This window comes from Tachyglossus aculeatus, chromosome 23, assembly GCF_015852505.1.
Source record: "Tachyglossus aculeatus isolate mTacAcu1 chromosome 23, mTacAcu1.pri, whole genome shotgun sequence".
In the NCBI taxonomy this organism is placed as follows: domain Eukaryota; kingdom Metazoa; phylum Chordata; class Mammalia; order Monotremata; family Tachyglossidae; genus Tachyglossus; species Tachyglossus aculeatus.
The window spans coordinates 593,575-606,760 of NC_052088.1; the positions used below are offsets into that span (position 1 = coordinate 593,575).

General features: G+C 49.6%; 2 protein-coding genes across 4 annotated transcripts in view; one reads left to right on the top strand and one right to left on the bottom strand.

Annotated features, from left to right (window-relative positions):
* The first annotated feature begins 1,422 nt into the window (after positions 1 to 1,422).
* SRSF5 (serine and arginine rich splicing factor 5) lies at positions 1,423 to 5,426 on the top strand. Of its 3 annotated transcripts, none has more exons than XM_038765740.1 (8): positions 1,423 to 1,543; positions 2,122 to 2,269; positions 2,507 to 2,577; positions 3,101 to 3,199; positions 3,292 to 3,361; positions 4,617 to 4,690; positions 4,793 to 4,903; positions 5,009 to 5,426. In XM_038765740.1, the coding sequence occupies exons 2-8, from the start codon at positions 2,144 to 2,146 to the stop codon at positions 5,253 to 5,255; spliced, it is 798 nt and encodes a 265-aa protein (XP_038621668.1). In that variant the 5' UTR covers positions 1,423 to 1,543; positions 2,122 to 2,143; the 3' UTR covers positions 5,256 to 5,426. The 3 variants fall into 3 exon arrangements, with proteins under 3 accessions (XP_038621668.1, XP_038621666.1, XP_038621667.1); XM_038765738.1 differs by having other exon boundaries at positions 1,427 to 1,543; positions 5,006 to 5,426; XM_038765739.1 differs by lacking the exon at positions 1,423 to 1,543 and adding an exon at positions 1,949 to 2,024 and having other exon boundaries at positions 5,006 to 5,426.
* Positions 5,427 to 10,112: 4,686 nt separating this feature from the next.
* The window catches only part of SLC10A1 (solute carrier family 10 member 1), a 41,502-nt gene continuing 38,428 nt past the window's right edge, over positions 10,113 to 13,186 (bottom strand). The window contains exon 5 of the mRNA XM_038765428.1: positions 10,113 to 10,731. Coding sequence (XP_038621356.1) covers positions 10,556 to 10,731 — 176 coding nt within the window. The 3' untranslated portion in view covers positions 10,113 to 10,555. The remainder of the gene's footprint in view (positions 10,732 to 13,186) is intronic.

Genomic DNA, 13,186 nt, shown 5'->3' on the forward strand with positions numbered 1-13,186 from the left:
AATGCTCTGCATATAGAAACCACTCAGTACCATTGATTGATTACTTACCAGGTGCCCAGCACTGAACTAAGCAATGGGGTAGAGATACCCTCGAGACTGTGAACTTGTTTTAGTTTGGGAATGTGTCTACCAACTCTGTTATATTTCCCTCTCCCAAGCACTGAGTACATTCATTCAATCGTATTTATTGAGCGCTTACTGTGTGCAGAGCGCTGTACTAAGCACTTGGGAAGTACAAGGGGATTTGGGGATTAAGACTTTGAGCCCCATGTGGGACAACCTGATCACCTTGTAACCTCCCCTGTGCTTAGAACAGTGCTTTGCGCATAGTTAAGCGCTTAACGAATGCCATTATTATTACAAGTCGGCAGTGCTCTGCACACAGTGAGCCCTCAATGATTGACTGATAGACACAATCCCCAACTTTATTCATTTACTCAGTATTTGCTGAGTTCTTACCGCGTGCACAGCACTGTACTAAGCGCCTGGGAGAGTACGATATAACAGTAAACTGCCCAAAATGAGCATACCATCTAGAGGGGGAGACCGACATTAATTCACCTGTCTATATGTTTCGTTTTGTTGTTTGTCTCCCCCTTCGAGACTGTGAGCCGGTCACTGGGTAGGGACCATCTCTATATGTTGCCGACTTGTACTTCCCAAGCGCAGAGCACTGTTCTAAGCATTTATGTGCATAAACGTATTACAGCTATGTACAAAGGTGCTGTGGGGAGGAATGAAGGGAGCAAGTCAGGGCGACAAAGGGAGTGGGAGAAGAGAAAGGTGGGGGGTGTTCAGAATTTAAGGAGGAAGACTGCAAGACTGGTCTATTGTACAGTAATAATAATAATAATGGCATTTATTAAGCGCTACTATGTGCAAAGCACTGTTCTAAGCGCTGAGATTACAACGTAACCAGGTTGTCCCACGGGGGGTTCAGTCTTCATCCCCATTTTACAGATGAGGGAACTGTGACTCAGAGAAGTGAAGTGACTCGCCCGAAGTCACACAGCTGACAATTGGCGGAGCCGGGATCCGAACCCACGACCTCGGGCTCTTTCCACTGAGCCACGCTGCTTCTCAGAGCAGTACGGTGCTCTGCCCCCGGGAAGCGCTCAATAAATACGACCGACGGATTCCTGAGCCCCATTTTGCGGGCGGGGAAACTGAGGCAGAGAAAAGTTGAGGCGCTTCAGCCAGCGAGTGGCAGACTAGAGGTGAGAACCCAGGTCCCCCCGCCTCCCAGTCGAGCGCCCTTTCCCCTCAGAACACGCCGTGTGTGAACGTAGTCCGGTCGTGAGGCCTCAGGGCCGGCGCTCGGGCCGGCCCCGCCCCGCCCCTTCCGGCCGTCGTCCCGACCGCGGGGGGCGAGCCCGGCGACCGCCGGAACTGACGGAAGCGCGGCGCCCTCCATTTTGTGGAGCTCTGGAGGGAGTGCGTCAGCCGCGGGGAGACGGAGAGTAGCTGAGGACGGCGCTGCAGGGGGACGGGAGAGGCCACGCGCGCAGCCTCCGCCACCAGGCCCGCCGCAGCACACTGCCAGGTAGGCGGGCGGGACGGACGGACGGACGGAGGGCGGCTTCGCGGGGCCGCTGTGTCTACCGCCGCCGCCTTCCGGGTTCGGGGCCGGGCCGACCACGAGGCTGTACGACGGCAACCCGGGGGCAGGCCCGGGGGGGAGAGGCCCCTTGGCCGACGGAGCGGCGGCGCGCTTCGGAAGGGCCGGGGTTGGGGTGGAGGGGCGGCCGCCATTTTGCGACAACGGCCGTCCCGGGCCGCGCACGCGCCTGGGGGGGGGGGGGGGGGGAGGTGCGCCCCGCCCCCGACCGGGGACGCGGCGGGCGGTGATGGGGTGCAAGGGGCGGAGGGGGCGGGGCCGGCCCCGCCCGCGCTTCTCGGCTTTTCCGAACTGCGGCAGAGCGGCGGCGGCGGCGGCGGGAAGCGGGGGCGAGGCTCGCGCGGAGGGAGGCGGGCTGCGCCTGCGCAGCGCCAGGCCGGCGGTGGGCGTTGCGGCTGTGGCAGGCGTGAGTGAGGAGGAGAGCGGGGACCAAGGGGGCGTTTTCGGGCCGGACCGGACCGGACCCACCCTCCTGATGGTCCGCCCCGGTTTCCCCCCGGCAGATCTCGGGGGGAGCAGCGCACGATGAGCGGCTGTCGAGTGTTCATCGGGAGGCTGAATCCGGCGGCGAGGGAGAAGGACGTCGAGCGGTTCTTCAAGGGCTACGGACGCATCAGAGATATTGATCTGAAAAGAGGTTTCGGGTTTGTGGTCGGTATCCCAAGCGACATCCGTCGATCTTCTGGGCTTAATTGGCGGCCGGGCCCGGTCCCGGTCCCCGTCCCCGTCCCCCCGCCTCCGGAGTGAGTGGGCCGCGCCCTCCCGCCCGGCTCCTTGCAGCCGGCGACCTGGGAGCGGTGCCAGTTGGGCCGGATGCCGGTCGGCCCCGGGGGGCGGCAGGCGTTTCGTGTTCAAAACGCCAAAAGCTTTCCCGTATTTCTCCCGCAGGAATTTGAGGATCCACGGGACGCGGACGACGCGGTGTACGAACTCGATGGCAAAGAACTGTGTAGCGAAAGGTAACTGGGTGGCATTCGGGAGGAATAGCGGGGCTCGGTGGAAATAGCTCGGGGGTGGGAGTCAGAGGTCGTGGGTTCTAATGCCGCCTCGGCCACATGGCTGCCGTGTGACCTTGGGCACGTTCATTCATTCATTCAATAGTATTTATTGAGCGCTTACTGTGTGCAGAGCACTGTACTGAGCGCTAGGGAAGTACAAGTTGGCAACATATAGAGACGGTCCCTACCCAACAGTGGGTTCATAGTCTAGAAAAGTCACTTCTGAGCCTCAGTTCCTTCATTTGTAAAATGGAGATTAAGACTGTGAGCCCCACGTGGGACAGCCTGATCACCTTGTTTCCCCCCAGCGCTTAGAAAGCACATAGTAAGCACTTAACAAACGCTGTTATTATTATTATTACTGTTCCATCTCCGGCGGTCGCCGATCTACAGGCCCGTCGGGAATTCCCTCTTCTGACATCCGCAGGTGCCTTCCTGGGACCCGGGAGCACAGCAAGTGATTTTTTTTTTTCCTCTTTTCCAGAGTCACCATTGAGCACGCTAGAGCTCGCTCCAGAGGAGGGCGAGGCAGAGGACGGTATTCTGACCGTTTTAGTAGCCGCCGTCCCCGCAATGACAGGAGGTGGGTAGTGCGTAGGGGAGCTGGGCCTTGGTGGGGTGGGGGACTGAGCTCGTTGAAGGGTTGCGCTCTGATCACCCTCTGCTTCTCCCCAGAAATGCTCCACCAGTAAGAACAGAAAATCGTCTCATAGTTGAGAATTTATCTTCAAGAGTCAGCTGGCAGGTTTGTCTCGAATCGGCTTAATTGGATTTGGCGGTTTGTTTTTAAATTGTTGGGTGGTTGAATTTTTTTTTCTTTAATGGTGTTTTCTAAAGTAGTTTTGTTTTTTAATTAAATGATGGTTTGCTGTAATGTTAATGTAAAACTTTTTAATATTAATTTAACTTCATTGTGGGGGCGGGGGGAGTTCAAACTTAATGATATTAGTGGTGGGATGTAAATGTTTTGAGGATTTATTTTATCTTGTTTTAAATCCATTTTAACCAAATATTAAACCCTTTATTTGCCAGCCTATCTGTGTCGTTGGCCTTATGACGAGGAGTGCCTGTGGGTTATCCTAATCGTTCTGTCTCGGTCACTCTTGGTCGGGCCTGGTTGACTTTGCCAGTCAGCTCCTACAGTGACCCGTTGGCCACCTCTAGATCTGTGTTTGCCGGTCTAGACGTAATCGAGGCGCTTCCTTAGAGTGCCGGGTCGCAGCGGTTCCCCGAGCGTTGATAACGAGATCTGATCCCTAAGTTGAGAGCTGTCTTCCTGTAACGCTTCCGAATGAGAGGTCCTGGTCGAAACGAATTGAAAGAAAGATTCGAAGTTAGGTGGTCGTTGGAATCCCGATCGCAGTAAAGTGGTCCTTGGTAACTTCTCAAGTAGAAAATCTCGGCATCGTCAGTAGTCTGCTGATAGGGAGGGCTGTGCGATTAAAGGCTTCCAGCGATTGGGTAGTGTCCTTCGAGTGGGTGGCGAAGAGCCAGTCGGGCATAAATCATGACGGTCTCTCCGAGCGCTTAATGCAGTTTGCTGCTTGACTAGCCTAGGGAAATGTTAATAAAGGTAAAGTAACTTACATTTTTAATGACATATGGGGCACAAAATAACTGGTGTCTTGTAAATGTTCTATTTTTAAATATAAAATTTATTCTACTTCAGTCTTTACAAGTATACTGTTAACTGTTTTGTCTGTCTGTCCGTTTTGTTTTGTTTTTTCTTCTTTTCCTTCTGAACTCAGAATAGACTAATACTCCTTTAGTGTTAAAGATCTAATTTCCCCCCCAGGCATTTTGCTTAAAAGCAAACATGCTACTTTCACTTATTTCGTGCCCTGTTAATTTTGAATTCTGATAGAATACAAGTGTGGTGAATGCCATGTTTGTACTTTATCTAACATCTTCTCTTTCAGTAGTCTTGTTTTGATGCTCTGTTGTTGTTTTCGTGTGTCGCCTTCCTTGGCGTCCGCTTAACACCATTGGTCTTGTGTTAGGATCTCAAAGATTTCATGAGACAAGCTGGGGAAGTAACCTTTGCTGATGCACACAGGCCGAAATTAAATGAAGGGTAAGTGATCGCCTTAAGACAGCCCTCCGCCTGCCCGCCCATCCACTTACGGAGACTAATGATGGGCGCTTTTTGTCGTCTTTTTTTTTTTCCCTCCCCCAGGGTGGTTGAGTTTGCCTCTTACAGTGATTTAAAGAATGCTATTGAAAAGCTTTCTGGAAAAGAAATAAATGGGAGGAAAATCAAACTAATAGAAGGCAGCAAAAGGCACAGGTACCTCTCCTCTCTTTGGGGACTTGGGCCCAGCCAGGGCGTGTCCATCCTGCTCTTTCTCGCTTCCCTCGGATTCACACGGGAATCTCTTCTTGTCATCAGTAGGTCGAGAAGCCGATCTCGTTCCCGGACCCGGAGCTCTTCCAGGTCTCGTAGCCGTTCCCGGTCGCGTAGCCGCAAGTCGTACAGCAGGTCCCGGAGCCGGAGCCGGAGCAAGTCCCGATCCGTTAGTAGGTCTCCCATGCCTGAAAAGAGCCAAAAACGTGGCTCTTCGAGTAGATCCAAGTCTCCGGCATCTGTGGGCCGGCAGAGGTCTCGGTCGAGGTCCAGATCTGTTGACAGTGGCAACTGAACTAGAAAGAACTAAGCCCTGGGGGCCTTTTTAAAAAAAAGAAAAGAAAGAAAACACACACACACACAGAGACACACACACACACACACACACACACACACACACACACACACACAAAACCATACTTGCTAAGACTCCTGGTAAGTATGTGCTTTTCTGTGGGGAGGGGATGGGGGAGGAGTGGGGGGCGGGGGGAGGGCGGGGATGGAAATCTTTGTAGATGTGGACCACCAAGGGGTTGTGGAAAACTAATTGTATTAAATGTCTTTTGATAAGCCTTCTCCCGCTCACATTTTTGTGAATGTCTGAAGTGTATAGTTGTGTATATTGACAGAGCTCTTTATAACTTGAAGCAATCTTAATTTTTTTTTTGTACTCGACCATTTGAACGTTTTAGTTCCCAGAGTGTATTCAACTGTGTGGCAATTCAGAAAATTAGGTTAATGACTCAGTTAAACTAACGACGTTGGACTTTTTTTGAAAAGAGCTCTACATCTGCTGTACATAAAGCTTTATTTCGGTGTCTTTTGGTGGAGACGGGGGTGGGGTGTGCAAGGGCCCACCCATCCCCTCCTCCTCCCCACACACCCTTTTCACAGCTGAAGGACAGCACATTAAAGTTGCTGCTCATTGATAATAAAAAACTTTATAAGATTTGCCTCCGGTTTTTTGAATACACATATAGAAGCGATGTCTTACCCGTTCAGCCCGACCCTACCCCTAGCTTTCATCGCTCACCCATGTCCAAATCCTTGACGAGGCCCGGGGCCTCCGAAATTGCAGCTGGCTTTGATCTTGACCTGGGCCACGAAGCTGCCGTTGGACAACAGAATCCTCCTTTGTGCAACTGGTCCAGACTTTAACTAAGGTTGCGGTCCCTTGTAGCAGTTGGATGAGTTTTCCTTCAGTAGGGGAAGGGTAAAGGAGAGAGGGCCTGTTCTCGAAGAGCAAGGTTGAGTTCCGAGGAAGGTGGCCTTTTTAAAGGGGAGAGTGCAAAAGAAGGGGTATGTAACCCACCCGCAGGCCTGTTGGGATCCAAAACGGTTCATGTGCCTCTCAAAGTGTTGAACGGCTAATTCCTAGAGGACGTGTTGTATGAACTTTTGATTTGTGATCCCAATGGGATGCCTAATTAGTTGCTCGTGTGTTGTGCTCTGGGAAATGAGTTCTACCTGCTGTAGAGATCAGTCTTAAATGCCAAAATGTTTAAAGAAAGTGGTGTGATAGATCTTGTAATTATCTTTGCTGTGGGAAGAAATCGAAGGAATATACAAGAAACTCAGGGTGTAGATCGAATGAGTAGACTGGTCCGTTAAAAGTAAAGTCAGGTGAAAGTTGGTTCTGTGGTCAAGAAGCAGCGTGGCTCAGTGGAAAGCACGGGCTTTGGAGTTAGAGGTCATGGGTTCAGATCGTGGCTCCGCTGTTAGCTGTGTGACTTGGGGCAAGTCACTTCTCTGTGCCTCAGTCACCTCATCTGTAAGATGGGGATTAAAACTGAGCCCCCTGTGGGACAATTTGATCACCTCGTAACCTCCCCAGCGCTTAGAACAGTGCTTTGCACATAGTAAGCGCTTAGCAAATACCATTATTATTTATAACTACCCCAATAGTTGCCTCTTTGGGGCATGGATGGAGGTGGTCAGCAGTTCTTTAGAGCATCATTCCAAGAACAGTTAAGTGCTTCACTGCGGTAAATGACCATGCACTGCTACTGTAGCCAATCGAGAATTTGTCTTACCTTGTTGCGCTTTCTGTAAACTAGATCTGACTGGCTGAAAAGCTAACAAGAAATTGGACTTGTCTACCAGCAAACTCAGAAATGAGCTAATTTAGATTAATACACTGGCCAAAAAGTGCCTCGGTTTATGTTCTTGAATAGCCTGTGCTTGTTTTTTGATAATGCTTGTTAAAATTTAAGTGTTTTGGGGTGAGGTGGGGAAGAGAAAGGGTTGCTTCTCTATGATTGCAAACCGCCCCCCCCCCCCCGTTTTTTGTTTTTTTAAAGTGTAAACACGCCAGTCACCTCCCTTTTCGTAGTGTTCTCTGGGTCTTTTAACATCTGTCCCTCTTGCAAGCGGAAATCCCAGTTGGGGGTAGAAAACTGCATGTAGCTAACCGTGTTCATTGGTGATCCCATTAGTGTGTGTAAGGAAACTTGAGCAGGGGAAGGTACACAGCTCTCCACAGGTCCCGTGTGGGTCTTGTGCTTCTTAGATGGAGTGACAGAAGGCTTTGCTGTAGAGCTTGGAGATATTCTTTTTAAAGCTTGGAGTGGCATTTGTTAAAGTCAGAAGCAGTGCGGCCGACTGGTCTTAAAGTACTTTCAATCCTTTGGGCTGTGACTGGTTTTTACCAAGGGCTTTTTTGCTGATATTCTCTTGGCTCTCTTGGGCAATCACCCCCGGCTCAGACTGGAACTGATCAAGTTGAGAAGCAGCATGGCCTAGTGCACAGATCCCACCCAGGCCTGGGAGTCAGAAGGACCTGGGTTCTAATCCTGACTGCCACTTGTCTGCTGTGTGACCTTCTGGGCCTCAGTTACCTCATCTGTAAAATGGGGATTAAGATTTTGAGTCCCATGTGGGACAGGGACTATCCGACCTGATTATCTTATCTATCTCAGTGCTTAGAACAGTGCTTGGCACTAGTAAGCGCTTAACAAGTTCGATAATTATAATAATAATAATGATGATGGCATTCATTAAGCGCTTACGACGGGTAAAGCACTGTTCTAAGTGCTGGGGAGGTTACAAGGTGATCAGGTTGTCCCACGTGGGGCTCTGTCAATCCCCATTTTACAGATGAGGTAACTGAGGCACAGAGAAGTTGTGACTTGCCCAGGGTCACACAGCTGACAATTGGAGCTGGGATTTGAACCCATGACCTCTTGACTCGAAAGCCCGGGCTCTTTCCACTGAGCCACGCTGTTTCTCTTATCTCATCTCCAAAATGGGGATCAAGACCCTGAGTCCCACATGGAATGTGGACTGCATCCAACCCGATTTGCTTGTATCTGTCCTAGCGCTCAGTACCGTACTTGGCACATAGTGCTTAATAAATACCATTAAAAAAACTCAAAAATAGTCCTAAGCACTGGGATAGTAAGATCAGGCTGGACCCTTTTCCTGTCTCACCTGGGGCTTATGGTGTAACCCCCATTTTACAGATGAGGAAATTGATGCACAGAGAAGTGAAGTGACTTGCCCAAGATGAAAGCAGGCTAGTGATGGCGCGGGAACCCAGGCCTGTGCTCTTCCCACACTATTTCTCAATCAAGTCACTGCTTAGTCGGGCTCAGCAGTTTCAACAAGAGCCGGGAGAAAAGAATTGGAATCTGTTCAAATCTGGTTAATGAATTAACAAACTTTTGTGCCTCCAGGTCCTCATCTTCAGTGTGACAAGTCAGGTAAACCATAATTTGGTGACATGCCACTGGCCTTTTTTGAAGTACACGTTATATGCCCTGTCACCCAGGCTACTTCAACGTGAAAAATAACTGCAGGACCTTTAAATCTCTGCTGCCCCAACTAGTGTCCACGTTTCTGGAGTATCTACTCCAGTCCTGCCTCCAAGGTTACCTGTAGTCGTGGGTTCATGGGGGTGAACCACAGACGGCTTCCGGGTTCCACAAAGAGAGCCGGGCTTTTGAACTCAGCCTTTTGGTCGGAGAGGCAGATTGGAGGGCCGTGGGTATGGGAGGGATGTTGTGGGTAAATAATATGTTACAAAACCACCGAAGTGAGCGGTTTCTTGGCCACAATTCTGGGAAAAGCTGGACTGACGAGCTAGGGGAGCAGATATTTGAAGAAAACTGAGATATGAGTGTGTCTGACTGCTGTGGGTTAATGAGGGAGCTGAGATTAGGTGATCATTTGTCACCCAGCCATTCCAGACCCACTGGCTTTTTTGCTTCTGAAATTATTCCGGTGCACCTTGTTGATAGTTGGGGAACCCTTTCATTCTTCTATGAATGTATGTGGCGGTCAATGGTAAATGCTTTTTCCAAGCATCAAATACAAATAGGGATCCCCGAGGTAGATGATCCCAAATTATATTCAGTCGTATTTATTGAGCTCTTACTGTACTGTTTGGGAAGTACAAGTTGGCAACATATAGAGATGGTCCCTACCCAACAACGGGCTCCAACCTTACACATATGCTTGAAAAACAGTATGCTTTGAGACTTGTTCCATCCAAATATTTCAGAGATGCCAAAGAAGGTAGAGTTGTCTTAAGCCTGACGCAAAGCCTGTTGGTAAAGACCCATTTCAAATGCCTACGGTCTCATCTGTGGGCTTCCCATCTTAAATTTGCAGAGCTAGCTAGACCTCCCAAGACCTATGAGGAAGTAGTTTCAGCGGGGGAGCAAAGGAATTCAAAACTTAACTAAAACTTCATTTTCCCCTCTCCCCTTTGGATGGTTGGATGGATGGTTTTGGTGTTTGGTAACAAACACCAAAACAATACGGTGTTTGTTAAGCGCTTCCTATATGCCAAGCATTGTTCTAAGTGCTGGGGTAGGTACAAGGTAATCAGGTTGGATACAGTCCCTGTCCCACAAGGGACTCATTCATTCAATCAACCATAATGAATGCTTACTGTGTGCAGAGCACTGTACTAAGTGCTTGGAAAGTCCAATTCGGCAACAGATAGAGACAATCCCTACCCAACACGGGCTCACAGTCTAGAAGGGGGAGACAGACACCTAAACAAAACAAGAATGAGAAGGGGGGCAGAATCTGACGGAGAAGTGGGGCAGGGGCAGGACCAGAGAAATAAGTTGGGATGGGCAGGATCAGAGAAGGGGGGGCAGGATAAGAGAGAAGGGGGGACAAGACAAGGCAGAGAGGGACAAGATGTGGGGGGCACATCTGTATTATCTGTATTTTACAGATGAGGGAACTGAGGACCAGAGAAATGAAGTGACTTGCCCGAGGTCACATTGACAAGTGGCAGAGCTGGGATTAGAACCTATGCTCCGACTCCCAAACCCATGCTCTTGCCACATCAGTCCTAGTGACAGGGTGCTCTCTTGTTTGGGGATAACATTGATTAACACTAGTCAACTGTGGTGATTGGTTTTTGTCCCGAAGTCAACCAGAAGCACTCGGCCCCTTTGTATCTTTGCTCTATGTAAGGATTGGTGGGATGGGACTGGGTGAGATGCTGGCAGCTGAAACAAACCCCCGCTTCCTTTGAGGGTGAGACCGGAGGTCTCCCGTCAGCATTAGTGCCGTCTCCGGGGCGTTGCGCCGGGTTTATCCCCACGGGCTTGGACCGGGGGCTGCTCCTTGGAGTCTTCAGGCCTGGCTGCTGGCCACCTGGGAGCTGTGCTCCAAAGCCAGCATGGGGGCAACCGGTGAGTGGAACGAGTTCATAGAGCGCGCTTCCCCTTCGTGGGAGCCATTGCTCTTAGGCCCCGTTTTGGCTTCCGAAGCATTTTCGCTCACCGCTCTGTAGATCATTTTGGGTTCAGCTTTGAGAGAGAGAAAAAAAAGGAACATGAGAAAGCTAATGAGGCCAGTTCCACTTCTGAGCTGACGGTGAAAATTACAGTGGTAATAATACTTATGGAATTTTGTTAAACGCTTACTATGTGCAAAGCACTGTTCTAAGCGCTGGGGAGGCTACAGAGTGATCAGGTTGTCCCACGGGGCTCACGGTCTTAATCCCCATTTTACAGATGAGGTAACTGAGGCACAGAGAAGTGAAGTGACTTGCCCAAAGTCGCACAGCTGACAATTGGTGGAGCTGGGATTTGAACCCCTGACCTCTGACTCCCAAGCCCGGGCTCTTTCCACTGAGCCATGCTGCTTCTCAGAACCAGTAGCAATCAGGTCCCATGCAAGATGCTCCGTGTAAGGAGGGAGAACCGTACTGAGGCCTCTTTTTGCAGGTGGGGGAACTGAGGCACAGAGAAGTCAATCAATCACTTGAAAATATTTGTTGAATGCATACTATACGTATAGAGCACTTTACTAAGCGCTTGGGAGGGTGCAGTACAACAGAATTAGCGGAGACATATCCTGCTCATAAGGTGCTTGCAGTTCAGATGGGGAAACAGTAATATAAATGTTTATGGTCTTAATCCCCGTTTTACAGAAGAGGCACAGATAAGTTTAGTGACTTGCCCAAGGTCACACAGTAAACAAGTGGCGGAGGCGGGCTTAGAACCCAGGTCCTCTGACTTTCAGATCTGTGGTCTTTCTACTAGGCCATGCTGCTTCCCTGGTATTTAAGCATTTTTTTATGTGCTTCTAGCCTGTGAGCTTTTTGTGGCTAGGAAATGTGTCTGTCGTATACTTCCAAGCGCTCAGTACAGTGTTTGCACACAGCGCTCAAGAAATGTGAAAGAATCAGCACGGTACTAAGCGCTGGCGTAGATGCAAGTCAGTCACATTTGGACACAGTCCCTATCCCACGTAGGGCCTGCCCTGCTGTGTGGCTGGGTGGGACCTCTAGGGTGTCTAGCCATTTCTAGAGCAGGGGAGCCCATTCCATTATGGCTCAGGGAGGGCACCAACCCCTTGTCAGTCCTTTGTCCCCCCACAGACCCTCAACTCCACCCTGGTCTCAGCCTCTAGTTCAATCAGTGGTATTTATTGAGTGCTTAATAGATGCAGAGCACTGTCTTAAAATGCTTGGGAGAGTACAACAGTTAGTAGATGCATTCCCTGCCCGCAACGAGCTGACAGTCTAGAGGGGCAAACAGACATCCGTAGAAATAAATTAGGGATGTGGACACAAATGTTGTGTAGTTGAGGGGTGGGTGAATAAAGGGGGCACAGAAGGGAATGGGAGGAGAAGAGATGAGGGTCTAGTCAGGGAAGACTTCTTGGAGGCGATGTGACTACAATAAGGCTTCTAAAGAAAAGCTTCTTGGAGGAGATGTTCCTTCAATAAGGCTTTGAAGGAGGGGAGAGTGCCTCGTATATGAAGACGGAGGGTGTGGACGAGAGCTCAGTAGTGAGGTAGAGGAGATTGAGATATAGCGAGTAGGTCATTCATTCATTCAATTGTATTTATTGAGCGCTTACTGTGTGCAGAGCACTGTACTAAGCGCATGGGAAGTAGAAGTTGGCAACATATAGAGACGGTCCCTACCCAACAGTGGATTCACAGTCTAGAAAGGGGAGACAGAACAAAACAAAACATATTAACAAACTAAAATAAATAGAATAAATATGTACAAATAAAATAAACATAGAGTAATAAATACGTACAAACATATACACAGGTATATATATATATATCGGCATTAGAGGAGTGAAGTGTGGGGCTGGGTTGTAGGAAAGCAGGGAGGTGAGGTAGGAGGGGACAAGGTGATTGTTTTAAAGCTACATCCAAAGTTTCTGTTGGATGTAGAGGAGGGTGGACAACCACCAGAGGTTCTTGAGGGGTGGGAAATCGTAGACTGAGTATTTTTGTAGAAAAATAATCTGGGCAGCCAAGTGGAGTATGGAGAGATAGGAGGCAGGGAGGTCAGCAAGGAAGCTGATGCAGTAATCAAGGCAGGATACGATAAGTGCTTAAGGTGGTAGTAGTTTGAATGGAGAGGAAAAGGGATTTTGGCGGTGTAGTGTAGGTTGAACCTGCAAGATTTGGCGACAGATTAAACATACAGGTTGAATGAGAGCAATAGAGTCAAGGATCAGGCCAAGGTTATGGGCTGGGGAGACAGGGGTATGGGGGCGCTATCTGCAATGTTGGGAAAGTCACTGTAGATGGAGCATTCAAGTATCCAATCACATTTCCCCTCTCTGGGAAAAGAGCAGGGATGTTCATGAATTTTCAGATCAGTTTGGACCCTGGGAGCTAGGTAAGTGAAAAGGAGTCAGGGAATAGGTTTAGATTACTGCATCAGCCTCCTCTCTGATCTCCCATCCTCATGTCTCTCCCTGCTTCAGTCTATACTTCACTCTGCTGCCTGG